This window comes from Colossoma macropomum, unplaced genomic scaffold, assembly GCF_904425465.1.
Source record: "Colossoma macropomum unplaced genomic scaffold, Colossoma_macropomum, whole genome shotgun sequence".
NCBI classification, from domain to species: Eukaryota; Metazoa; Chordata; class Actinopteri; order Characiformes; family Serrasalmidae; genus Colossoma; species Colossoma macropomum.
The window spans coordinates 25,472,153-25,484,188 of record NW_023494788.1 but is presented as its reverse complement, the minus strand read 5'-3'; the positions used below and the strand labels follow the sequence as shown (position 1 = coordinate 25,484,188).

Here is a 12,036-nt window from a genome sequence, read left to right as displayed (position 1 = left end):
AAACAATATACAAATGCTAACCTTCTTTTACCCCACATCATAACCTTGTAACTTTTAGCTGGGAAGCAGTTATAGTTATATTTTAGTTGCAAACATGATGAATGCAGCATAAATTATGCTAAAAGACCATATAAATCTGCTTGAGTTTGATGTTTATCAGCACTCTTACTGTGAGAGAGCACTTGGGCAAGAAGGTTGCATGGATTGCAGACTAGCAGTCTCGAGACAGCAAGTGTCAACTTAAAAGCACAAGTCCTGTCATTTTAGGCCATTTAGAAATCTCAACTCATTTTTAGGTCCTAAAAAAGAGGATATCTGGGCAAGGGGTGTATGGTCACCCTAATTTAATTAGTGGTGTGACAGAACAGTTGAATGAAACTTCCTTTTCTTATCTTTTCACAACAATAGCAAAAGTTAGCTGCTTACCTACCAGTGTTCAGCTAACAGCTGCACTGATACAAAAGCAGCTCATACTATCATACTTAACACTTTGCACTCATGCATTCTGTTGAATTTCTCTTTGTGGTTGAAGCTGGTATAACGTTAACTGTTCACAAGTTAGCTCCTCAGTAAGGGAATCCTAACTTGTTTTATCTGGTTTCACAAAAGACATTGAGAAAAAGAGGTATATAGGCTCTCCTGTCAGAGATGAAATGGCAGGTAATATAGTATTCCTACAGCTTGTAGCTCTCGGTCCTGTACAGAGAGGAGAGTATTTCCTCCAACCAAGCCAAGCTTCCGATTAATCAGTGGACCCCGCTGACTTTTTTCTCTTTATGACATTTGTGCATCACATATAGAATTTAGCAGAGGAAGCAAAGTAATACAACAAAGAGAATATAAAGCAATTGTTACTCCAATAATCACAAGCACTAACAGAGCTGCTTTTTACAGTTATAAAGACTTTCTACATATTTACATGGATTTCTTTTTATTCTTTGAACAAAAGCCACAAAGTTTGGCTGTTTGTCATAAACATTGCATTTTCATTTGCTGTTCATTTTGTTAGGTTTTTCCATGTCTCTGTGGAACTTGCCTCAAGAGAATTGCTTGTGCACATTCCTGAGGTGCACAATTCCATTCCTGGAGGGATTTTCCTTCTCAAACACACTCATTTGTTAATTGTTAGATCTAGTGGGTTTGTTTGAGTGGGGGAACCACCAAACTGTGTGGGACAGTGGGCCTCCTGTTGTGCACTGAAGTCCCTGTAGTTACTTAATAATACGCCTTAGGGTCTAATAAACCTGGGATTTTAAATGGTTAATCGAAATACCTGTTTTTTACTCTTTCTACAGGTCCACCAGTAAATGTCACCTGCAACATTTTCATCAACAGTTTTGGATCCATTATAGAAACAACAATGGTATGTATAACATGAGTTCTGATTTGCTTTAAAACTTTTTTTTTTGATTAAGTTACATATTTTGTTGATTTTTGAAGTAATAAGAAGTGAACCTCTGCAGCAAACTAGATTTAAAAAAAAATCTACAAATGTTAATGCAATTACTTTTTATTTGATTAACCTAAAACCTAACCAAGTTGAAAGCCTGACTTTATACATACAAAATGTTGTTATTGTTTAGATAATCATTAAGTTGGCTATTGACTAGTTTCCCCAGAACCTTGGAAATACACTTTAAGATGGAAATAGCCCTGAAGCAATTAGGGTTGCTTTTGTCACCATTCTTAAAAAGAAGTCAGGGAATGGTGATTTTCTAGTCTGTTGAAATTTGGACAGTGCAAAAGATCTATAATAGGAGCAGCGATAATGGAGGCTGTTATTTAAAAAAAGAATGAATCTGACCCTGCAGGCTTTTCAGGATGAGCACAGTGATTGGCTGTATTCTTCTTTAAAAATAAAGAGATGGCTCCATGCAAGAGGCTCTACTTATGTCACTTCAGCAGTGATGAAGGAGTTGTGCTTTCTGGGTTTATGTCCAGGGGCCGTATTACAGAAATATCCTAACTCTGAAATCTTGTCTGTTTTACTCACCATAAGAACTTTAGTTAGGATTCAATTTAGGACAGTAGCTACTACAGAATAACAGTTCCTAAGTTCGTAGTCTTATCTTAACTCCACATAAGAAAACAGTATTACAGAACCATCTTAACTAGATAAAATTTCCTAAATGCTGTCTTAACTTTAGGACAAACCCAGTGGTGTCCTAACGTCTGTTTTTTGCACATTACATTTATCAATACCGCAAAATGGTGGTTTCACTTGTGAGAAGTTTTGAAAAAAATGTCTGCATTTTTCTGCATTTTAAGAAATTCAGACACTGCAGACATGATCTTCACCATGTTTACATTTCAGCTGCGTGCATATCACAAACATGACAACTGACTGTCGACGTCGATTGAGTAGAGTTCCTTGCTCGTGGTGAGATAAGATGCTGTAAGATAAGATAAAATCATAAATTAAAATAAGATTTGCTTCTGCAATACAAAATTTTGAAAAATCTTAAGTTAGAACACATTTTACCTTTTACTAATATATCTGTTAATAGCTAGGAGTTAGGATATGATTATGGACTTAGGAACTGTTGTATTTTAATAGCTATTGTCCTAAATTCAGTCCTAACTGAAGTTGATATGGTGACTAAAAAGATTTCAGAGATGTTTCTGTAATACAGCCCCTTTTTATGTTTTGATATCCTTACCCTGCTTTTGAGCTCTGACTCCCATGCTGCTTTCTCCAGTGAGCTCACTGGTAGTCTGTGCACATGTGCTATGAGACTTGCTGTAGGCTTTGGTGTCCCAGTGCAAATCTTGTTTTTAAACTCACAGGCAGTATTTTACAATAAGGGTTCATTCTTTAACAATATATAATATAGTATGATGCATTGCTAAATGTAATGTAGGTATTGATTAAATAGTTTAATTCCAAAATGCTGTATATCCATTACAACAGTTTGGGATATGAACAGCTGGCCTATAATTTAAAAATAAATTTTTTATTTCTCTAATAAAGGGTGTATTAATCATCATATATTCATATATAATCATCATATATAATGACATTACTTATGTGAGTTATGCTCATTCCCCACAACTTATGTATGTAATAAAAAAATCAAATATTTACAAAAGTGGTGTTAATGCATTTTGGAACAAAACTCTTTATTCATTCAATTAATTAAATGGTTAGCTAATTATTTTATTTAATCTTATTAAGCAGTTTATAAGTATTGTGATAGATAGATATGATATGGAATATGTTTCTTTGCATTCCCTCTAGTTGCATAATTGGTGCATATTGAGGAGATTATCTATAACTGAGCATAATCAACATATTGTTCACATCTTTGTGCAAAGTGTAAAATATATAGTGTCATTTTAGGCCAATATTACATATGTTAATGTGATATTATGATGATAATATATGATAATATATTATTTTTAACTTGACCACTGTGTTTTGAGATTTTGGCAGGAACAAATTGTCATTTACCTTTTTTAACAAAGTCAGAGAAAATGTGCTTACTTTTTACGTTATTGTTTTGACTAGTGAATGTCTCTGAGTCATTCTGAGACAATGTGCAGTTTGCGGCTATCAGTACAGCCAAGTGAAGATCAAGTATTGCAGCAAGAACAACAATGCTACAAGTATAAATAGCACAGAGCTGACATGTGAATGTGGCTGTTTGCCACATTGACTCCTTGAAAAAGCCCAGTTGTTAGAGTTGAAATCTGTGCATATAAAATGCAACCAGATGACAAACTGCTAGGTAAACATTACTTTTTGCTCCTAACAGACTTGCAGACTTATATGAAATATTCTTTTCATTACAGGCTTTTGTAGGCTGAGCAGGCAGCAGAAGCTAACCAGATATGAGGCTAACACTATAATAATAAAAGACAGACTTTAAGTCTTTAAATAAAGTGTTACTTAAAAAACGAGAAATACAAAGTAAAGAATGTCACCTACATGCCTGTTAAAAGCTAATATGTATTTAAACTAGAGCTGACATAAAAATCCCAAATAGTGCTGACCTAACCCTGCTACCCTGACACTAACATAACTGGCTAACATGGTGAAAATACAAGTGAAGTGCTGGTTTAAAAAACAAATTTCTACATTAGACACTTTCTGCCAGTAATATATTATACACAATTCAACAGAATAAAATAAAATAACATTGTATAACATAATATAGCATTGATACGTTTTGCATGTATAATGTAAGGATTTGCATATATACTCCCAAGAACATAAATGGACTGAATTAGTTCAAATTGTGGTCCCACAGTAACACTATTCAGACTTTTATAAAAATTATCTATTTCAAAGGCATTGATAGAGATAGTTATAAGCTAAATATGTACAAAATTATCATTTGTAGGGTACTTTCTACTGGGAGGTGGCCGTCCCAAATCGCAACCCCTGAAATTTAACTTGAGAAAATAATACTTACATTTCTTATTTCATTTTTAAATGTTATATTTTAAAATATCATTTTTATTTCTTTAATAGATTTACATTTGTGATGATTTAAATTTTTAAATAAAAAAAAATTCAAAAAATGCTCCAAAAAATACATGACCACTGTTTTCATGTTGCTACCAAAGCACACAGAGCTGTAGTCCATGGGCAGCAGGAAGTAAGACTGCAGCCCTGTCCCTCATGGTCACACGGTGAACAATAAGATCCCATTGTTTTGAAGTAAATGTGTCCTGAAGTCTGAAAATCAGTGTGTAACATTAAGAATTGTCACTACTGAAACACATACTTTCTGCAATAAAATACACTTGTTTGTGCTTTAATGACAATATTATAATTTTATATATAATTTTATATGTGTACAAAGCTTCAAAGCTTTGTTTGCTAGTCCTGTACTGGCTAGTATTTTTGAGTTATGATAAAAATCAGCTTAAGTAGCGAAACAGTCACTACCACATATTTTGGAGACGTTATTATTGTATTCGTTTGTAGTGGCAAAATGGAATATTCAATAATTTGTTTTAAATAAGCATTAGAAGACATAGGACCATTCAAAGGAAAACAATTTTCCAAGTATAACGCTGGGTGAATGAACAAGACACTCGCGGATGTAAAATAAGCCATAAGGTTTATTTAAAAGAGGATGATCCAAAAGAGTAGGGTCAGTGCCAGACCAGGTCAAAAATAGAATAAGTAAAATACGATACATGGGACTAGGCAAATAGGGTAGTAAATAAACAAGCAAGGGTGTAAGCCAGAAAACAATCAGGCCGGTAACCATAACCAAAAGGCAAAATCTGATAAACAGTAGTGAGTAAAATAAGGTCATAACAGAGAGACTGACAAAAGACAAATGCTCAGTATGCACTGGAAGACACAGAGGCAATACTTTGCAAAGTCTGTGACAAACAAACAGGTATAAATACTAGTAGACACAAGTGAGTAGAATTAGATCTCAGGTGACAGTGATCTGGAAACTGGATGCTGATTAACTGGCTGCATCATGTGACTGGCAGATGCATTCTGGGAATTATAGTCCATAAGATTGACGGTACATAGGAGCACCAGGAAGCGTGATATCAAGTTGGTTATGAGTCTGAAATGCATTTTGAAGCCCGACTTTAAACCATTCTGGTAAAGATATTATGAAAAAAGGAATATAATAATCATAATATTAAACTCTAACTATTGATGGTACATAACATGACAACCCTACATTTAAAAGTTCACAACAGCAGGCTGCACTATAATAAGCCACAAACTGCCCAATGATATTCACATAGCCTTATTGCATTAGCAAGATTGCAGACTTCAGTCATGAGTTACTGTATTTAACTGAAAATAATACAAAGACAACATATCAAATGTTGAAACTGAGGAACTTTATTGTTTTTCAAAAAATATATGCCCATTTGGAATTTGATGCCACGAACACATTTCAAAAAAGTTGTGACAGGGGCATGTTTAATACTGTGTTGCACCCCCTCTTTTTTTAACCACACTCTATAAGCATTTGGGAGCTGAAGAGGCCAATTGCTGTAGATTTGAAAGTGAAATGTTTTCTCATTATTGCTTGATATACAATTTCAGCTGCTCAGTTCAGGGTCTCCTTTGTCATATTTTTAATTTTATGATGCGCCAGATGTTCTCAATGGGTGACAGATCTGGACTGCAAGCAGGCCAGTTTAGCACCTGGACTCTTTTTCTACAGAGCCATGCTGTTGTAATATGTGCAGAATGTGGTTTGGCATTGTTTTCCTGAAATAAGCAAGGTCTTCCCCAAAAAAGATGTCATTTGGATGGCAGAGGATACAGCATCCATGATTTCCAAAAATAATTTTAAATTTTGATGTCCATCTTAAATGAGCTTGGACCTAGAGAAGGCAGTGGTGTGTCTGGATCCTATATTTATATAATTTCTTCTTGGCATAGTAAAGTTTAAAATGGCATTTGTGCATGCAACAATGAACTGTGTTCGCAGACAGTGGTTTTTGGAAGTGTCCCTGAGCCCATGCAGTGATCTCCACTGCAGAATCATGTCGATTTTTAATGCAGTGCCACTTGAGGGTCTGAAGATCACATCTAGCCATTGATTTTCAGCCCCTTGCAAACAGAGATTTCTCTGAGTTCTCTGTATCTTTTAATGATCTTATGTACCATGAGGAAATCCCGAAGTTCTTTGCTATTTTATTTAAAGAAATGTTATTCTTGAATTGTTACACTATTTGCCTGCACAGTCTTTCTTAGAGTCTCCCCGTCTCTCTGGTATGCTAGCATTTTACTGACCTGTTGCCAATTATCCGCCAGGTGTTTTTAGCATTATACAACTATCAGGCATAACATTATGACCACCTCCTTGTTTCTACACTCATTGTCAATTTTATCAGCTCCACTTACTATGGAGGTGCACTTTGTAGTTCTACAATTACAAACTGTAGTCCATCTGTTTCTTCTTCAGTGGTCAGGACCCCCTATGGACCCTCAAAGAGCCGGTACTATTTGGGTGGTGGATCATTCTCAGCACTGCAGTAACACTGCCCAACAACGCTGGTCTAACGTGGATCAGACACAGCAGTGCTGCTGGAGTTTTTAAACACCTCAGTGTCACTGCTGGACTGAGAAGTCCATGTGTAGTTCTATTGCTTCACCAGTGGGGATGGGGAGGTGTCCACCCCCCTACTGTCTTCTGTAGTCCACGGTCATCTCTTTAGTTTTACTGTCTCACTTATGTATTTCCTTTGTCCAGGTGGGTAAGTGCAGTGTGTGTGGCCAAGGAAATGGTATAATCAGTGGTCCTATTTGGTTTGTATGCAAATTGAAGAGGGTCCAAGGTGTCAGGGAAGAGCAAATGTGGGTTTTGACTGGTCACTCGAAGCACTTCATGATGACTGATGTTAGTGCAACAGAGAAGGAGTTATTTAAACAGGAGACCACTGGTTTCTTTGGGATTGGAAAGACGATGGATGCCTTGGAGGGGGTGGGGACCACGGACTGACTCAGGGAAAGGTTGAAGATGTTGGTGAACATCTCTGCCAGTTGATCAGTTGATCTCTGCCAGTTGATCCTGCAATTCACTCTTATGGTGTTTTTTTTTTTTTCGTGTTCAGATGGATAGTTCCGCTTCATCCTCTCATCAAAGTTAAATAATAAGCAGCTTTGACTCAAGGGGGAGGCAGAGCCCTTGCGTATTTTGTGGGGCCCTACACAACGTGCACAGTGAGCGCATAGGGCCGGCAGACTCTGGGTATGCACAGTGCACAATTAAATGACTTCAAATACTTTGTTTGAAGGAGAAAAGAGATATCTTGGCTTGTTTACTAACAGGATATGGTAAAAATTTAGTTTATCCAGCCAGTAACTTGAAGTTTGAAACACAAAAACTGACGCTCTTGGTAATATGTCCATTACTGTTCATAATGGAGGAGCAAGTTGTTTTTTTTTTTGGGGCGGGGGGGGGATATATTTGGCAAAAAAGAATTTCAGCTGGTCACTACACAGAAATGGATGAGAAAATAACTATTTCAGCCAGACTTATTCCATTAGTGGCTTGATAGAATAGTGGTGGACAAAGTTTACTGCTGCTTAGCAGTGAGTTTTTTGGTTTCTGCGGATAACAGGTGTCCTTTCCACATGCTTTTTAGTGGGTGTGACAGCACATAGTTTAGCAATTACTGATCTGAGGATTTATCTTTGAACATTCTTGAACATAGCTTCCAGTTCTTTCCACATAACTTTTACGGTGTTATAACAGTTTGTCCTACTCGTCTTGAGCCTATTGTGCATGCACATATCATTAGTATAGCATAATAACTTGTGATAAGGTGATTTAAGCTATCAAAATATCCTACCTATAGCTTAATGTAGAGATGTACCTACAAATATCTGCTGTCATAGGACATATCGACAAGACAGGATAATTCATCACCATCTGTATCATTACAGACAAAAAAGAGGCTGCAGACAGCCGCTTATGCATTCATCAACTTTTATTATGTGTCCAGTAATATCTTCTAAAGCTAATGAATCCAAGATTTTACTGAAAATCCAAAGGGGGCTGCCATTATGCCTCACTATTTTGGTTTGCAGTTTTTTGCTTATTGTTGCACTAGAATTCCAGTAGTGCTAACCACAGAAGTTTTAGTGAGAAAAATTAAATTGGCTGTGGTATGGACTACATAATTCAAACATGAAGCATGATGTGTACTGTTGTCCATGCCACAATAACTTCAAAAAATTAAAATTGTGATTAGAAATGCTTTGAACTCTACCAGGTCCTTAAAGACCATCCGTGCCCTGCATGCTATGCGTTTCATTCCAGACCAAACAAAAAGGAAGGGAAACTGGTGTAGCTTGTAACTGAAGTATTCTCCAAAAAGGATATAGGTGGCAACTAATGCGGCGCATCAGAGCAGAGCGTCGCTACTAAGCTAAGTTGTTTTTTGGCTTAGCTTTTAGTTCGACCAGACTAACTAGCCGTATTTTTTAATTCTTTCATTTTTATTTTCTGTTTTAAGTTTTGAGTTTTATTCAACAGAGCTCCTGCACTGACTGGCCTAATATACAGACTCTTTATTTCTTGGCCTATTTTCAAACTACTGAGACACTTTTCACCATGCCTCCATTTAGCTCTCATGTGGGGTGCAATGGCTGTGTATGGCTAAGCCAAAAGATTTTAGAACTTGAAAGAAGAATTTCTGTACTTTATCAAATAAAGGATGACAAGGATCTTCTTGACTCTTTGCTGGCATCCACACAGGCAAAGACCACCGGGTTGGTTGGCAGTATTCCCCAAGCGGCTGCTGCGGCAGACCAAGCCGAGAATCCCTGACTTCTGCCCAGGGCTAAACACAAAGCTAGGGAGGCATACTGCTCCATGCCGTGCCTTAGCTGAGCTGTGGTCCACTGCCGGCGGGAGTATGTGTGGTGGTAGGTGCTCCAGTATCACAAAAGCTTCAGCTGAGTAATAGGTTCTTCATGCTGGAAGAGCCGGAAGACACCACTCCGTCCTCTCCTATCCACCTGAGGGACAAGTAGCCATTAGCAATGTGCACATGGGTGAGCTCTCTGGCCATTCACTTTACCCTGGCTCTGTCCTGGAACTCCACTGGGCAGCGGACCCGCCACCCCCTTTCAGAAATTGGTTTACCATGGTTTTAACATAGCATAGTATCCATGTTCTTTTGGCAGAAAGAAAACTATGGCATGGTTATTATGGTATGTCTGCCATGGTTTTACCGTAGTATGGTATCATGTTTTTTGTCATAAAATAAACTATGGCGTGGTTACTATGGTATTTTTATCATGGTTGTTAAGGAAAGGACTTTCTGGTTGAAAGAGTGAGGAATGCCACAGTGTGTCTGATTAAAACACAACGCGAGGATGTAAATATCCACATAGTTCATAACTGGCTTGAACAGGATGCAGATGGTTGATAACAAATAGGCAAATTGGATGAGCATGGGTGAATAAATAAGAAATGCATAGTGGATGGATAAAGAAAGGCTAGTTTACAATCTATGAAACAAAAAACCACACAGGAAACATATCCATCCTAGTATCTAACAAACAACATCTAGCATAACATCAAGAACAAACAGTATCCAAAGAAATTTGAGGAAACACATAATGCATCCATTATTAGGATTCTAAACGTGTCATGCTGCAGAAACAGATCGTTTTCAAACACATGGTAGGAGAGAAGGAAAATGACTTCCTGTTCCCTTACAAGATTTGGTCCCTGTCTACTTCCTGTCCCACAGGACTTTAGGTAATGGAGATCTCATGGCTTTACCATAGTATGGTATCCATGTGTTTTTGTCAGAAAGAAATTATGGTGTGGTTACTATGGGATCTCTGCTATGGTTTTACAGTCATGGGCTGGAGGTTAGGGAACCAGCCCTGTGACCAGAAGTTCGCTGGTTCGATCCCCTGCGCTGGCAGTAAGTGACTGAAGTGCCCTTGAACAAGGCACCTAAACCTAAACCTAAAGTGTGCTCACTGCCCCTAGTGTGTGTGCATTCACTAGTGTGTATGTGGTGTTTCACTGCATGGGTGGGTTAAATGCAGAGGTGAAACTTCCCCATTGTGGAACTAATAAGGGTCACTTAATCTTAACAGTAATTCTGCTGGAAAGAAAACTATGGTGTGATGTGTCGTGAGCCTGTCCCCCAGACCCCGATGACCGGCGTGAGAGCTGGCAGGAAGGTGTGGCCCGAACCCCTGTGCTGATGAAACCTTGTGAGGTTGGCGTTGAGAGAAAGAGAACTGCGAGGGAATGGTGGACGGCAGGCAAGTCCCAAGCCCCGCCTCCTTTGAAGTTTGATAACTGATAAGTAGCCAACTTTGGTTTGGTGGATTTTATTTGCTTTTGGTATAAAAATAAAAGTTAAAATGGCTGCTGCAGACCTTTCTCTTGCCTCCAGCATCCTTTATGTGCCCAGGGTAGCACATGGCATGCTACATTTAGTTACTATCGTATCTCTATAGAGATGGATAAAAAAGCATAGTATCCATTGTTTTTGGTGGAATGGCATGGTTACTATGGTATCTCTACTACTATTGCAGAAACACTGCTGCCGTCTGTGGGCATCCACCATAGGACCGTGCTGCTGAGCACCCTTACTGGTCCTTAACAGGCAGCGTGAGGGCCCCCCCCATCCCCACCTATGAACAACACCATGCAGCCCCCACGACTGGACTCTGCCTGGTAGCAGGAGCGCCACTCCCCACCTCTGGGCACCACCACAGAATGCCAAGCGGACTTCTCAACCTTCCGCTTCACAGGATCCTCTCAGACAAACCACCTGTTACCCCCCACTAACAACTTTGACAGTAGGTGACTCTATTATCTGAAACATTAAACATCACACAGCTGTTGTTCATGTTCATCCTTTCTGGTGCAAAAGTCTCAGATATTACACTGCAATTTTCCAATTTTTTAAAGAGATACCGTTCTGCACAGACGCTAATCATACATGCTGGATGCAATGATATCAGATATCACAGAACTGTTAAAAAGAGACTTCGCATCCTTGCTATCTTTTATAAAAGACTATGGGAAAGCTGTTTTTTATCTCTGGCCCAATCCCAAGATATTTTAAACCTTCATAATTGGCTTTAAGCTTTGAATGTTCATGTTTAAGCTAGAGCTTAGCATAAATGCCATAAACATGAATGTACACCATCACTAGTTTGCTGCTAACATAACACTGAAAATTTTACCAGCAAGCTGCCAGAAATTGTCATTATTGTAATAGTGGCTATTTAAAATGTAAATTTTGAGGTTTTGTGCTAAATATCACTAACGTTTCTGCATAAATTGAACATACAATTTCCAATTCAATCATAGGTATTGTATATAGTTTATTTCAGTTCTGCTGTGCTGATAGGAGGTGCTGCTACCCACAGGTACAGAAGAGAAGAGCTGCCCCATTCATATTTTAACCAGTGAACCTGCCTTCTGATAATAGGTACTTTAAGCATGGATTACTGAAGGGAAGGGCTCTGCAACAGGAAACAAAGAAGTCACTAGGCAACAATTCTACCTCAATGGCAGAATGGTGTGTTTCACTGTCTTTGCTCACCTGATAACATGT

General features: G+C 38.2%; 1 protein-coding gene across 1 annotated transcript in view; it reads left to right on the top strand.

Moving 5' to 3' along the window:
• glra4a (glycine receptor, alpha 4a) overlaps positions 1–12,036 on the top strand; it is a 67,639-nt gene that overhangs the window by 28,657 nt on the left and 26,946 nt on the right. Inside the window, exon 4 of the mRNA XM_036567735.1 lies at positions 1,296–1,363. Within this exon, the coding sequence (XP_036423628.1) occupies positions 1,296–1,363 (68 nt within the window). The remainder of the gene's footprint in view (positions 1–1,295; positions 1,364–12,036) is intronic.